At 36.1% G+C, this 16,654-nt stretch overlaps 1 protein-coding gene across 13 annotated transcripts in view; it reads left to right on the top strand.

The window, feature by feature from the left end:
- LOC139968050 (cGMP-specific 3',5'-cyclic phosphodiesterase-like) overlaps nt 1–16,654 on the top strand; it is a 184,420-nt gene that overhangs the window by 125,318 nt on the left and 42,448 nt on the right. For all 13 annotated transcript variants that reach the window (XR_011793215.1, XR_011793212.1, XR_011793213.1 and 10 more), the window contains one exon: nt 11,560–11,623. Coding sequence is in view for 9 of the 13 variants with exons in the window: in XM_071972364.1 (XP_071828465.1) it covers nt 11,560–11,623 (64 nt within the window). In the remaining 4 variants the exon portion in view is untranslated. The remainder of the gene's footprint in view (nt 1–11,559; nt 11,624–16,654) is intronic.

Genomic DNA, 16,654 nt, shown 5'->3' with positions numbered 1-16,654 from the left:
TTGGAGTGTACATGCTTGACCTTTGCAGTATCATGGGCTATATGCAGTATCATGGGCTAAATATCTGTATAAATATCAACAATGACAAAATTTGTGGATGCCAAGTCTGCATATAGTATATATTGAATATGAATGTTTTCAACTCCTAAAGAAATGAAATTTAGTTTATAATCGGTGTCCTAGCTGGTTGTATCTTTAACAGGGGTTGTTTTTAACCCCACTTTGTACCCTTTTATGTCTCTACTTTATATATACTGAGAACACAGACATTACTATTTGCTGAAAATGGTTTCAACAACAGTCCAACAAGACTATTACAATCTATCACACAAACACAAACAAGACTATCAGAGTCTATCACACACACACACAGACACACACAAAAACACAAAAACAAGATGCTCCAGTGAAAGTCATAAATATTTCTATTTCTGCTCCCTTTTATCATTATTTATTAATGAAACTTATGTAAGTGCTTTAACAAAGAATTCATTCCATAATTGATAGAGAAGGGGAAAAAAAAACAATTATTCCTAATTTTGACTACTCTAGTGAAATGACTAAATAAGTATTAAGAGTTTTTAATTAAAGTCATTTCGCTTGTTGAAGATCCCATTACAGTAGGACAGTTTAATGCTGGCCCCCTCTGCTCATCTGTGAAAATGCTTACAGTATCACTTTACATGTTCAAGTGGTTGGATGGTCTCCATGATGAGTAGACAGGCATGCACTTAACATGCTTAATTGCTGTCTTTTAATCCATTGCGAAAGATTGTCGTTATTCCATTTGTGTGTATATATACCAACATATTAATTGTGTGCACAAATCTTTGCCTTGATCTTACGAATAAAATCTGTGAGGAAGGCTGACTTTCAGTGCTTATGTTAGATTTAAGTAAACTAAAGTTTGTCTTTGTAATGTTTTTTTCGTTTGCAATGTGATAAAAATTTTTAAAAAAAACTTACCTAAGAAAAATAGGGGGAGGGGGACCAATACCAGCTCAGGGCAAGGAATTCCATTCATTTAAAGCTTCAATATTCTCAGAAGATAACAACAACTATAAGAAATATTTTTTTAAACATTGAAACTACTTTAAAACTGGAAGATGTTAGAATACAAAATTATTTAGAAAGTGCCAAAAAAAAAGGAGAAATAATCATACATCAAGTATTTGAAGTTTTTGTACGTCAAAGGTAATAATACACTGAAAAACCATTACGAAAGGTTTCTAATTTTTTGTTAAATTATATTTTAATTTAATTTTTTACATAAATCAGTTACTACACCATTCATGCTCTAACATATAAGATTGGTAGTTATAACAATCAAATTAAGCATGTGGAAGGGTTTGGGTGTCCTCCCCCTTGAAAACTTTAAAATTTTATATGTGAAATGGTGTTACCTTAGAATGCATATTTCGGCTCTATAATTAGGTCTACAACACCCCCACCAACACCCCCTCCCCTGGATATGCCCCTACATCTCACCATCCTCATTTTCATTGACTATGTTCTGTTTCCTTTTCCATATATTCCTCTACATGTATCATTCCGTACCTTTAGATCTTTGTCTTTTGCGTGTGTGTGTGTGTGTGTTTGATCATGATTAAAGTATGCCATATCACTCTATAGAAGTCTTGCATTACCATTGTACAGTAAACATAACGTGGGCTCATGCACACATGTAATAACATTATCTTCGAAGAAAGAAGAGAAGACTACACCAGATGAATTTATGACGTGCAGTAATTGTTTTACGGTATGATGATTAAATGATCTTACAACAACATCTCATAAATTGACAGCATCTCAGGTTATCCAGTGTCAAAATCAAGAGCTGTGGTTTCTTGGTAACATCATCAGTTTTATTAACAAAGTGCTTATTTTGCTGATGTAAGTTTAAAGGAGGTGACTGTATTAAATGAAATTCAAGGATCTAGGCAATACTTTCTGTTTCTTTTCATTGTGTAAAAGTAAGTTGGCCTGACGTTTCGATCCTAGCAGGATCTTCTTCGAAGGCTAAATGTTTGTACACTTTCTCTTACACAGGCTCTCTAGTGGATAAGCAGTTTTGCTAACAGTTTTGTTTTATTTTGTTTCTTTTCATTACGAAAAAATTTGATTATAGAGAACATTAGTTTAGAGATGTGTGATCAAAGAATGACTTCATAAGGCCATCTCTGCCATCCTCGTAAAATGCACAAAAATATTCACAAATTTAAGGACGCAAGTAGTGTGCCACTCCTTAATTTGTTGGTGCCCCTCCATGGTCAAACTTCCCAGCTATGGGATTGGAATCCAGCATTTTGCTTCCCAACTTCAGCCCTCAATTCCACCTGTATTCCACCCAGATTCACAATGAATTCAGTGTGTTTGAACCAATCTTGTGACACTCACAGGATTCCAATGGTGTGGGTGAGGATGGGGTTTCACAAAATGAATTTAATATGCTGAATGTGCAAAATGCATTGCTCAGATTGTGTTTTCAGTACAAGGTGTTATTTTCAGTCAAAGGTCCGAACTAATATTGCAGACTACTTTGTATGTGTGGGTTGGTAAATATATAGAACAGCAACAGTGGGGATGATAACAGTTTACCATTTTACTTATTTGGGGATATTTAGTCACAATGCAGTTCAATGTAAACAACTAGTCGTCCGTCAGAGACCCTCTATAGCTGGTTTTGTTTTCAGAATAGAAATCTAGCAGTCTCAGATGACTGTATTACCATCAAAATTTTGCCCTGACATTTCACAAGTTTGTTATGAGATTGAACCAACAATGTGTCCTTGTATCTTATCCTACTCGAAAGGTAAATAAAACCATAATGTCTTTTCTTGCTACTTAGATTTGACCTTGACAAGGTTTAATTTAAATGATTTATTGATGTTTCCCTTTCTTTCTCTTGATCTATTCAAGGAAATTTCAGTCTCTCACCAGCCAGAGTGATACATCTCTTTTTATTGTGCAAATACTGATACTTTATGGGAAACATGTAAAAATAAATATGGCTTAATTTCCCTTCTTTGTATGAATTGGGGCGTAGAAGCAGGGTAAGCTACATTTTAATTCTTATGTAGGCAGAGATAGGCAATGGATATGCTCAAGAACATTTCAGACAGTTGTAAGGATTAACATAGTTCAGCTTTCATTACAAGGGCACAGAATGAAAAGATTATGTTTTTTTCTTATTTTGAATGATATATCAGACTGTATTTGTTATTTTCGGTTTCTCTGTTCCTTTTGCTTCTGTACGTTTTGCAAAAACAATGAGGAAATGGGTGCAAGGGAAATGAAGAAACTGTAAGAGAAAAATGAGGGAAAGAAGAACTAAGGAAACCTATTTTAAAGAATCAATTAAATACATTAACATGATAGCTAGGTGTATACTACTGCTCTATGTGGCATAACCACAGTGATCCCAGGCCTAACTCACTCTGTCATTCCAGATGGGAAAACTGTAGATTGCCCTTGGATGAAAAACCTTACTATGACCTGGCCGGGGATCGAACCCAAATCTGCTAAGCATCATTGCTTCAAATGCTACTGCCTGTATCCACTCGGCCATGCAGCACCGGTGTGGTGGTCCAACACATGTTGTCTATATAAGGTCTTTGCTTCAAAGCACATCTATGTCCAAATTTGTGTTAAAATTTAAAATTTCTGTTTTGTGGTACTGATCATGGTGCATCGATTATCTGTGTATTTTGTTTATATCCCAATTTATGAACTGAGAAGTGGAGATTTTTTTCTCTCCCGTTTTTCACAGCCGAACTGCTGTGATTGAATAGGATATACTTTATCTAGGTCTATCTATATATGCAGGAATCTTCATATGTTGGAGGTTCCTTTGTTGTACCTTGAATCAGGATCAAGCGGCAGTTGTGGCAGGAACAGACACAAAAATGCATGGACACTTTTGTCTCAGAGTGTAATTATCTGAACACTGATCAAAAGGAGAAGTCTTAAAAACAATCCAGGGTTTGTTCGTTATCTTATCACATGCATGTATATATATATATATATATATCTATATATATATATATATATATATCTGCCTATAGTGGCATTACGACCTTCCTTACCGGTTTCAAACCTCTGGACATACAATCAGCATCTATAGCCTAGTGGTTAGGGTGTCCGCATATAAAGCGGGAGGCCCAGGTTCGAATCCCTGTGGAGACTGTAAGTTTTTCACTGTTCTGAATTTTCCAACTCACTACAATTTCAATTAATTAAAGTAATATGAGTACGAGTACCATATACATATAAGTTTTATCATTACGGCTAATTAATGGCCTCCTTACAGCTGGAGGTTCATGTACTTATACAAAATGTGCTATTACTGTATACCAAGGTTTGAAGCTTAAGATTTTAAAACATTTAAAATACAGACATTGACAGGAAAGCTAGATGATGAATCAGTTGTCCATGGTTCTATATAATACTGAACTGATTAATGTAATCTTCATGTAGATCATTATCTGCATGGGTCGTTATGAAGTTCTTTTGTTCCAAATAATCTTCATTCCTGGATTAATTGGCAATAAATGTCACTCATACTGCTGTGCAGTACATATTTAATCATATTTTTGCCTTCAGTTTTGAGATCGGTATAAAGATAATAAAGTGAAATCAAACATGGGTTACTTGGTAATTTCAATATTGACAAATTTTAAAGGTGGGGCAATTTATTATGGACTATAGATGGCTGTAAGCAAATATAACATTAATTAATTTATGTATCAAAGATGCCAAGATTCATCTCGGATACAATGACTTTTTTTTTTTATCAAATATATGTAAACCTTACATAGAGAACGTTCAATGATTATTCAGTTCATGATGGCCGTTTAGAACTTGCAAATTGCCTAGTGCAATTTTATGGTGTGATATATAGTGCAATATATCTTCATCTGGAGGTTGTCATCTTTAATGATATCAAACCTAGCAACAGTCAGTGCCTCAGGAAACTTTACAGTTGACATCCGAGGCCTGCACTCATCCTTCTTTCTTTCCTTCCTTCTTCGTCATCTTCTTCTCCTATCTTTTTTTTTTCCCTCTCGTCTTAATATTTTTCCCTATTCCCTTTTGAAATGAAGGTTAAAATATCATGAATAGCCCTTGATCTTTGAGGATGTGGCGATATGCCGTCGGAGTTTCCTTGAAGAGCATACGCCTGCTACAGTTTCCCAGCAATTTGCCCACGGGGAGAAAAGGAAATGCTGAAGCAATATTTGCGGACAAACTCTTCCTCAATAACGAGTATTGGATTGCGGGTCTGGCGTCTCGCTGTTGTAAATCAAGATGTCTCCTCCTAAAGTTGCAGTCTTACTTTTCCTTCTCCCCTTTGATTAAAGATTTGTTGAGATGAACATTGACAAAATCCTCTTCTTTAGGGGAGGGGGTAGAATTTCATTGCCGGATGTTACTAGAAAGAGAGCAATCACTTAAATCATCAAGGTCTCTTCCGGCAAGCTTTTGCCAGTCCTGTGATAAAAATTTGTCCAAAGGTTTTTTTTTATATATATACATATATATATTTTTATATAAGAGAAGGATTGAAAGACTATCAGACTTGGTTTATGTAACTCAGCAGATTGTTATCCACTTAAGGCAGGTGTTAGATCAAGACAAAATAACTGTGAAATTGTGTTTGATTTGTTGGTGTAGGATGCAGAACAATTATGTATTATTATCCACACCCACGCAAGATTTTGCTGCCTCTCACCCATCAACCACCAAACTATTCTCACCGTTTCTTGGGTATGGTCAGTGGCATTTCCATCTGTGAATATCTACTGTGTGATGTAGTAAGGTTTAATATGTGATGTGGTATAATTTCATGTCTCTATTTATGCCTCCCATACAGCCTTCCCTCGATCCTCTTTAAATGCCATTTGGCGCAGATGACACAAATCTGTCCTAGTTTTATATTTAAACCTTTTATTAAAATTTTGTGAAGAAAAGTTAAACACTAAATGTTGGTTATCAACATTTATATCATCTAGAACTATTGTCTGGCCGAAAATGAAACAAATTTACCGTTGACGACATTATTAGATGAGTCATCTACATAAGACGAACAAAATTTTTTATGTCTATAGTTTGAATCACAATCACATGTATCCAAAGGGATACAGTCGTTGAGAATTTTTGGATTATACTGTTTGAAAATTGGTCTTCATTGAGGATGGTAAAAACTGTGCATATTAAGGCTTTTGGGACTATTAATTGTCTGACCCGTGTACCATGATGGCATCAAGGATCAGCTGATGTTTAATTTGTCCTATAATAGTTGCCAAAATTTCAGTCACTTTTCTTCAGACTGAAGTTTGATTTGACTATATATATTGTTACTTTGTTCACCCATGTGAGCTGCACAATCCATCGGTGTTGAATATAGCTTCTTTTTTTTTAATTTTTTTTTTTACGTTCTCGGCAATCACCAGAGCTTGGAGAATTATGGGATAATCTAATAAAAAAGTGGGGATTGCACAGCCTCTACTAGCTGACATCATTTAAAATAGTTGAGGTCACACTTCTTTCAGTCGATTTAAAAAAGAGAAAGAAGAAATTGCTTGGGTAAATGATTCGCCTCATTGCTGCAAAAACAGGAGTTTTCTCTCAGGAATGGATGTATGTCCATGTAGACTGACCTAGACTTTGTCCTTTTTGGTATATCGGTTCATTTAAAATTGAAGAACAAGTGCAATCTAGCGTGAGTGGCGATTGAGCTTATAGAATAAAGCTTCTATAGTAACTGATGGTGATTGTATAACCTACAGTATGCCAAGCGTAGATTGCAGCTGTTAATTTAAAGGGCTGAGATGCGCATTTACGTTTAAAGCAAACCTCAAAACTTTTGTGGGATTTATAATTGAGATTTGAAATCTGATCAACACGCTTTCGGCAGGGAAAGAAAAAAATAGGAGACATCTTCGTGTAAAATATTGTATGGTATTTGAAAGTGTTAAATCCAAGGGCGATATCAGAAATAAAGGAAAATAGGTTCAAAATGTGTTGCCTTCCTCTGGATAAAAATTCAGATCGATTTTTTGGGCAGACGATGATGACTGATGCATAAAATTCATTCTGTTTGGTGTAGAAACAGGAACTCTTATTAAGCAACATGTCTAAAAGATAACATTTCACAGATATTGAAAACCTTTCATTTGTGACAATTTCTTGCATTTATGTAAATTTCTCTTGACACAAAGTAAACATTACAGAGGTATGAACGCACATTTTATTTGGCGATAGTTTTGGACTGATGATTGGAACTACTTGCGGTCCATACAATGACATGACATAAAAATAATTGTAATAGTAGGGGCATAGTGTTCCTTTTTTTATCTTGGCAATATCCCATTAAATGTGTGTAATATGTAAGAACTGTTAATTAACTTCCCCATGCAACCACAAAAGGTTTTTTTTTTCTTCCCTGCCTTGAATGGTAAGTTTCTAATTTTGTGTAGGAGTTTGTTCATAACTGATGTTTTGTTGAAATTGGATTGCTTTTTTTGTCACAACAGTTTTTATTTCCTGCCCCTCTCCTGTCCCACCCTCTCAAATAGTCACAGAATAGGAATTACACATGCTTTTTCCTATTTGTGTTTCCTCCTGTACAACTTCATATTTTCTACATACAGACGTTCCATGATTCCCTTATTCTAGATAATAGCGTCTCTGCTAACATATTTTGTTGTTGTTTGTGTATACAATCCTTTGTAATGAATGGGGTCACAGTCGTCGATCAGCAAAATTAATGAAATAATATCCTACATAATTATTACGGCAAAAGACGACTGCCTTTTTTTTATTTCTTGACGATAAACTTGGCTTCTTTGCGGAGTGACCTTTTATTTAATAGTTTTGACTAGTTCGCAGCCCGCTCCGCTGCTAGTAAAGATTTCCCAAGAAACAGACATTTCCTCGCATAATAATAATAAGTATATATCATTTAACATCCATTAAAACAGCTTTATGACAGCATCAGAGCTGTCATTAACCTAAACCTTGACTTAAGTGCCAGTAATAAAGTCACTCAAATCCAGCCCATTCTATATTCTTTATTGTATTTTTGGTCAGCTTATCTAAGCCATCTTAGTTATACATGTTATAAATGATAAACTGAAAAGACTGAGTTATAATATTATACTCAAGAGGGTGAGCAACAACTGCCATGAAGCTTTCTTACATCCTTAGTTTTAACTCACCCCCCTCCCCTCCCCTCCCCTGGATCATCATAAGAAGAGTTATTGCATCATTAAGACAGACATTTATTCTGCTTTAATGATGGTTTTTATGGCAGGAATATCAGGGGGTGTTTTTGTCGTCTTTTTTTCTTTCATTTTCCTTGTACCGTCTCCACCCGTCTTCTAACATATAGAAACTGCTTAAGTTAGGAAGTTTTTCTAGTTTAAGCACCTAATTATTAATTCAAGTGTGATGTTTCTTATGAATTCTAATTCTTTGTAATTCCCCTGGATTAGATGTTAACAGTGGCTGAGTCGCGGCGGTCGTGTTTTGTCATACACATTGAGTATGACATTGTATATTATTTCCATCACCAAACGTTGTGAAAAGATTGCAGTGACAGTTTAATAATCTTTATAGTATTGTGCAGCATTTATAATTACATGTAACATTATATAATATTATACCAACATATTATTACAATAACAATGATGGAGATGTAAAATATAGGTGAGATGTGTAGGTTTGGTGAATAGCACAGTAGCTTTGGAGGTGACACCAATTTATTATTTAATCTATTTGAGGGTATTTAGTTACAATGCAATCTGAATTTGATGAAAACAACTAGTCATCTATCCGATGACCTCCAAAGCTGAGTTTTGATGTCTTAATAGAAATTTGGTCGTCTCTGATGATTTCAAATTTAATGCCCTGTACCTATGCCATTTCATGCCTGGAGTGTAGGCCCTGAGCAGCTTAACAAGTGGCATAGTAAATTTGGCAGCTATTACCTTATATACTCTCCTAATTAAACAATAAAGTGCAATTTGATTTAGATTCTGTCAAATCATATTCTTTGCATGAAGGATTCATGTGAAATTTATTCTGACAACTAGGCATCTGTTTTCAAAGCCACAGTGTTCACTTCATATTGAGCAAAAGAGTGTGGGCTAAGATCATCAGGTAGGCTATAAAAAGCAGCCATCCAGGAGGATGCGATGCGTTCATATGACTAGGTCAAATCTAAATCAAAATTCACTTTAAGTTTGTTTAATTAGATTCTTATCCACACATGCTTTGCATTCCAGAACCATGTGAGACCTCAGATGATGACCCTGTGCTCTTGCTCCTGTTTTGTCAGTTCTGTATATGGAGTGTTTGCTCCAGTGGAGTGTTAGCTCCACGGAGTGTCAGCTCCAAGGAGTGCTAGCTCAGTGGTTAACGCTGGTGCCATCCAATCATAAGGTCCCGAGTTCGAGTCACGCTAAGATTAATGTATGTCGTCCAGTTACAGAGTTGTTGACAATTCATTATCATGGACGTTAAATATGAATCTAAGAGACTTCATACTTCGGTCAGCTTGCGGCTGGCTGAGGCTTCGCAAATTCCTCTAAAATGCATACATACATACATACATACATATATGCATTAAAGGGGTGAAAAAATAAATTATAAACAAAATAGGGCCAAACATAGTGTGCTGACAGATGCTTGTTGAATCCTACATAAAATAATTTGTTATTTTAAAACAAGAGCATGTTTAAATTAAGAATTACCATTCATCACATTGCTTCATACTGACTTGCTCCCTTCCTGCTTCCATTTTGGTCTTTTTTAATTTGTTATTCTAAAATAAAAGCATGTTTAAATTAAGAATTACCAGTCATCTCATTGCTTCATACTGACATGCCCCCTTCCTGCTTCCATTTTGGTCTTTTATAATTTGTTATTCTAAAATAAAAGCATGTTTAAATTAAGAATTACCAGTCATCACATTGCTTCATACTGACTTGCTCCCTTCCTGCTTCCATTTTGGTCTTTTATAATTTGTTATTCTAAAATAAAAGCATGTTTAAATTAAGAATTACCATTCATCACATTGCTTCATACTGACTTGCTCCCTTCCTGATTCCATTTTGGTCTTTTATAATTTGTTATTCTAAAATAAAAGCATGTTTAAAATAAGAATTACCAGTCATCACATTGCTTCATACTGACATGCACCCTTCCTGCTTCCATTTTGTCCTCACATTGATCCTGCTCTTATAAATTCTAAATAGTGCTATATGATATATGCTCAACACTTAAAGATGTATATACTCTCATTAGCAAAGTAACATGGCTTCAGGTACTCTGCTATGGGTTCTGCAAGATATTAAATGAACTTTTAACTGATTGTTACTACAGTATTTTATAAAGAAATTTAAGGAATAGTTTGATGGTGGATAATGTGACATGTACATGGAAGATGAAAAGGTGGATTAAACCTGCTTGGTGAAAATCCTATCTCAATATCATGTTGCTCTTAAACTATATGATGGTTTGATGGTGGCTTGTAATATTAATTTGCCAAAGAAACCATTCACTACCATTGGAAATGGATCACATTAATTAGCTGGTTCATCAGAATGTCATATGGCACATGTTCAGCTTTTCTCTTTGCTTTTGTCATGTTGTTATTTGTACCTGAAATGTTCTTCATGTTCATTTTGTTCTGAAATTGCCAATTAATGTACTCTGAATTCAAAGCTTCATCAAATGCTACTTTCTTTTAAAGATATTATTTTGTCTCTTGCAAAAAAAAATGGTCTCTAGAAGACACAAAAACTTTTCTTAATATTTTGTGATTTTGTGTTAAGACTTGCTTTCTTTAAGCATACTGTATGGATAGTCATCAATTGACCTGCTAACTGTGCAGAATGTTTACAACATTTCTCTTTATAAATATCCAACTTCCAACCACTGGAATATTTCTTTTAGAATAAGCCGGAATTAATGACTAGTCTGTGTATTGAATCCACACCTTGTAGTTCTACTATATATAGTGACATAGGAAACGTCAGCTCTTCAGAAGCCAAATCAGTCGGAAAACAATTCAGACTTTTCCTCAGTCATGCGTGATGTTTATAATGCGTTGTTCAAATGTGGTTAGATTTCTTGATCAGGTTATCTGCAGAAAACAATTAGAATTGATAAAAACAATTATGGAGTAGCATTAAAAACTTATACATAAAAACAATTATGGAGTAGCATTAAAATCTTATACATACTGTGAACAAATAAGATTCCATTAATGATTTTAGTTGTAGTTGTTCAAGCTTCATTAGTAGCATATGTAAATCTTTTATCTGTTCATGAGTTCTATTGTTCAATTATTCCCAACTTGTTATTCAAGCAGCAATGTGTAAATTGTGTCTTTGTTCATAAAAAAAAAGTAGATCTTTAAGCTGAGGCAATTGAAAGTAGAGCCGGAAATTAAGATACCTTTCTTTGTAATGTTGATCTTTGTTGACTGAAAAAAAAATCAAATTCATTTGAAAACTGTTAAGTTTTTACTTTCTCTTTTGAATTTGTTAACAGCCCAGATGCCCTTCAGAAATCTGTCAACTCTGAAATTGCAAAACATGTGGCGAGCACCGGAGAGGTAAGGCTTGTCTAATTGCTTTCCCATGTGCTCTTAAAGTGGCTCCTCTTGTTATTTTTGATAATTTTTTTACTAGTAACGGGTTTTTATCTGTTTTATTCATTCTTGCTTCTGATTGGTTGATTTAGCATCATATGACCATTCCTCACAATGGGTTATTTTTCCAATAATGGATTTGAGCCTTCATTTAGCATGCACAAATACGTACTTACACACAACACTTTGGGAGGGTACAGACTACAGAGACGTTCTGATGTTGCTAGGCAACAGGAACTTGAAATGACACTACCAAAGCACAGCATGCAAGGGACCGACTTTCAATGTCTTTTCAATGCACAGCTGAAAGTCAATGCACTTTTCCAATGATCTTCTATGACATAATAATGGATAAATCTCTGAGAAACTCAGCTCTTTGCATTGACTAATCAAGTTGCACTTCTCATTATAAAATTTTTGTTTTAAAGAAAAGTCTGTATTATTTCCAATTTTTGGGGATTTGTATGGTTAATATTAGAATCTTAACAAAAGTGTCCATCGATCCTGGTCCTAATATTTTTAGCATCCAAAGTTATTCAGTAATAACTTGATCGCTACTTAATTTGGTTTGGTGAAGAAAAAAAGATGTGGATTGTTGATATCTCGATCGACTTATATCGATCTTAGTCTGAAATATTCGAAAGCCTTCGTATCAGAAGTGCTCTAAATTGGCAACCACTTTTGATTTAGAGAGCTGCTTTAATAATGACAAGTTATGTATGTTCTTGAAATTGATCTAAGTGCTAATGACAGTCATCTGATTACAATGTTCAGGCTGATTTTACAATCTAGAAAAAACACTTGGCCTCTTTTCAGGAGTAATTATCAGGAATGGATTCCCCCCTCTTCTTGTTTGCCCTTTTCATTTGAAAACAAATATCACTCGGGTAGAGTGAATGAGCTTTGAAGGGAGGCTCCTCAAAATGCCTGGGCTAGATCTCAGTCTTTGTCTAGGTTTCACATCTCCTCCTCTCAATGTAGTTCTTACATTTTGTTTATATGGCGGCTGCTATCATGACTTTCAAGGAATATTCAGGCGGCTAAAGGTGATTGTTTTTATAAATTTTTCAAAGTTTGGTGGTATTTTGTGAATTCATCTGGCAACAGCAGAGTGAATGGATGTCATCATTTAAAGTGAAGCTTTTAAGAACATTTACCTAAGTTACATCACAGACCATCTACTATCATCCACTCCCAGGAATGAACTGCAGGTTTAGCAAGCCAAGTAGACCGTCCATTTGTCAATAATATCTTGAGTTTAATCGGGACACGATATTAAGATTTTGGGTTTATAACTAACAGTGTGGAATATTTTTCTTTTCCATAGTGTGTCACATTGTCTGACACTGGAGTATCCCTTTAAGATGTTTCGTTTGTATGTTAGTTCGAAGGTTGTTAGCCTCGATGCTTTCAAATATCCTTAAGGTGTAGTTTGACAAAAATTACAGAGCAATTGTCATGAATTATATTAGAGAAGATCATTATTTCTGTAAAGTCTTATCAGTGCGTGAAAACAAGTTTTTCCTCATCAGGTTTTTTAATTGTTTTGCTCCAAGCTACCAAATACGATAGCCTTGTCTATACTTATTTCTTAATGAATTTGCATTGAGATTAATGGAATCCCATAAGAAAGGTTAATGACCCTGAAATGCTGCAGCCTGTCAAGAATTACCAACAACTTTGTGATATTTTACAGAATAACAAATACTTTTCTAGGGCTTCAGAGGTTTTTATTAGAGTTTGATTTTTTTCTTTAGAGTTTGACAGGAGCTAGTGTCTGCAAAGAAAGTCCGTAAGTGTTTTAATTTGGAATGAAGAATGCAAACCCAAGTAGCAGTATATATTTAAACTAATATTTCAACCTAGTTAAATATTCCAGATCTATCTTGACAGCAGTGGCGTCGCCAAGGGGGGGCCAGGGGGGGCACGTGCCCCCCCTGGAAAACCTAGTGCCCCCCGAGTACCCCCCATCTGAGATTTGGGTTGGTAACAAAATATATATATAGGCTATTTTGTTATATTCAACTCCCATCATCTGAGTTGGTTTTTCATAAGGACAAAGAAGCACAGTAATTCGTATTTTCTTCAAATGAGCTGCGAAAATATGAAAAAGTTTATCCTTGAACGTCGGGTATCGAAGTCGTAACCCGCGCCATCACAACAGGTGTCGATATTTATATTGAATGTGTCAGTGCTCACGCCATACCAGCGGATATACACTTTCGCTTCGCGAGCTACATGGCTGTGAGAAGGGAGGGTACTGCAATATGTTGCCTTGGTTTGAGGTTGACAGGTTAGGAGCTGACGAAATGTGAGAATGTGAGGGTCCGCAGGCACCATACTTGCCTATATTTGTGGACCCATATATTAACCCTGTTGTGTGCAGAGGGGTGCAGAGGTCATTTGAGGTCAGATGCTTGTAGGAACAAATGGCGAATGTTCACACCTGCATACTGAGCTATACTCGATGTGTGATCAAACTTTGGATTGCATGGTGAGATCCCTGATAGGAGCCAATAACGATGCTGGAACCTGTTACATCTTAATAGATAATGGGCGAAAACGAGAAGGACAAGAAAGGAGTCGGGGGTCATGCACACATTAATTCAACAAATGTAGGTTCTATTGATATAGGGTTCGGCATAATATCGACAGCATGTGGTTCATATCCTCTGCAAAATTCTGCGCCTTGTTAAAATCATTACCTCAAAAATAGCAATTTCTGGAGATATCTTCAGATCGAATTTAGCATCAAATGTGGCAGCATTTTGCATCTAGCCCATCCTCCGTATGTGAAAATTTTCCAAAGGGGAGGAGGGGGCAGTGGCGGCGGAACCGGGGGGGGCTTGGCGGGCTCAGCCCCCCCAATGAAAAAGTTGAGGGGGCAAATGCATGATAAGCCCCCCCAATATTTACCAAAGCTCCGAAACGTGCATCTGCCCATTTTTCAATGCATACTTGTCGATCTGTCCGATGCACACGTATACTATATAGGTGTATTAATTTTAGTAAATGCTGGGGGGACCCTCGGCCCGTCCCCTGGCTATAGACCACATTGTCACCCCAACCGCGTCTTCACGCCCCGTGAAAAGTGGAAGCAGTGAGTGTGAGTACCGGTAAGCGCAACACAACTTCGTCTTAGGCCAATGACTTGCTTCATTTCAGCCAGTTCTCCAACATCCCCTTACTACACTCAAAAACGTCTTTGCGAGTACACTACGAGTAATAGCTACTCTCTTAAAACACCATCGGATATACAAATTACAATGTTTTTACAGACTTTCACGTGCAATCTGAGAAATTGCAGGCTTGAGACCCATATTTTAGGGCTAGGTATTCGCAGCATAAAACACTCGGGAAGTGCCGTTTCCGGCCGTCTGGGGGTTTGAAAAACCCCAAATTTTCTTGTACGCTCCGCGCCAACCGATGGTGGAGCTCCGCTTAGATAGTCTCTACACATTAGCCCCCCCCAAAATTCCCGTTCTGCCGCGCCTGGAGGGGGCACCCCCTCCCCTTAGACCCCTCCCCCAGGACGGCGATCCGTATCCACCTAAGTGCCCCCCCATCAAATGCTGGTGCCTCCCCTGTGCCCCCCAGACTGAAAAGTCTGGTGACGCCACTGCTTGACAGACCAGCAATGCTTATTGTGTAAAACTGTGAAGCGTAATAAAGTATACATGTCCTCGGTACACATAATGCTACAGTCACCTTGTTACATTTGACATATGCCTTAGTCTTCACCATGAAGCCTAATTAAGAAGTTTGAAGAAGTAAGTAACAATTTAATTTTGACATGCTTTGGACCTTAAGAAACATGACCACTTTCAGCACATGTTTCCTACACCTCACCACCACTTCTACATATGTGTTTTTTTATAGAAATTAATCATTATAAACACTGTAGACTAATACATCAACCTGTTTGATCAAATAGTTCATTAAAGTCAATTCCTCAGAATCATTGCAAAATTTGAATAAAAGCCATTAAGTCATTTGTGGGGGCTCAGGAAATAGGTTTTGAAATTTCCCACAACCTGTTTGCCAAGGATATCTGTTGTTTGGATGTATGCATGCATCATCAGGTTAACGATGTTTATGTAAAGCTGTAGCACTATTGGATAGTAGTTGTTTACAGAGGATTTGATGGACATAGGTCTGTATTGGGATCAATTATAATAACAACCTTAATTATTATTATTATGAAGAATGTTTTATTGAGAATTAAAACCAAAGTGAGAAAGCACCTTTAATAGAACACTATACTTTAGTTGCTAACATGACTGTCGAATTATGAAGGTTTAAACTTTTGACTTCAACTGTCAAATTGTGAAGTTTTCAATACTGATACTGTTGCTGTATCAGTAAAGTATTGCTTGCATGCTAAATATAGAAATAATTTCAATATAATAATAATAAGATGAAGAATTTTTAGTACTTCAGTGACTGAAAGTAATCTCTCTTACGACAGCAGAAATGAGAATTATGTCAGAAATGAGGTCGTCCTTCGGAGGAATCAGTGCGAATTTTATTCTTCGGTCTTTAATACGCCTTAACCCAGGGGCATGGGGAGATTTGGAAACGAAATAATCTCTTGTAGTGACATCAGTTAATGTTCTTTTTTGTGATGTTCATAATCTTAAGTACTTCTAATAGAAGGTTGAGAGAATTGGCAATGGATAAATATGTTAGTAGTTTCTTAAATGAAACATAACCAAAATGTGGCACAGTATATCCCTAGCTTTATCCCCTCTGATTTATCAGTCCGAGATTGCATATTTTGACAGAGATTAGTAGTTTTGAACAAAGCCTAAACAGTTTAAGTAATATGCATCATCCTTTTACACCTGCTTCTTTAGTGTAAGGTAGAGTTTGTTCAACAAGACATTCAACTTTAAGAGGATGGGAAAAGATGGGAGAGGGTAGGAAGGGATAAGGAATGACTGACATAACCCTAGCACAATAACTTTGTGTGGTAAGCATCTGATGTGTAAGTGG

The sequence above is a fragment of the Apostichopus japonicus genome, chromosome 5 (assembly GCF_037975245.1).
Source record: "Apostichopus japonicus isolate 1M-3 chromosome 5, ASM3797524v1, whole genome shotgun sequence".
In the NCBI taxonomy this organism is placed as follows: Eukaryota; Metazoa; Echinodermata; class Holothuroidea; order Aspidochirotida; family Stichopodidae; genus Apostichopus; species Apostichopus japonicus.
This window is presented reverse-complemented; position numbering and strand designations above follow the sequence as displayed.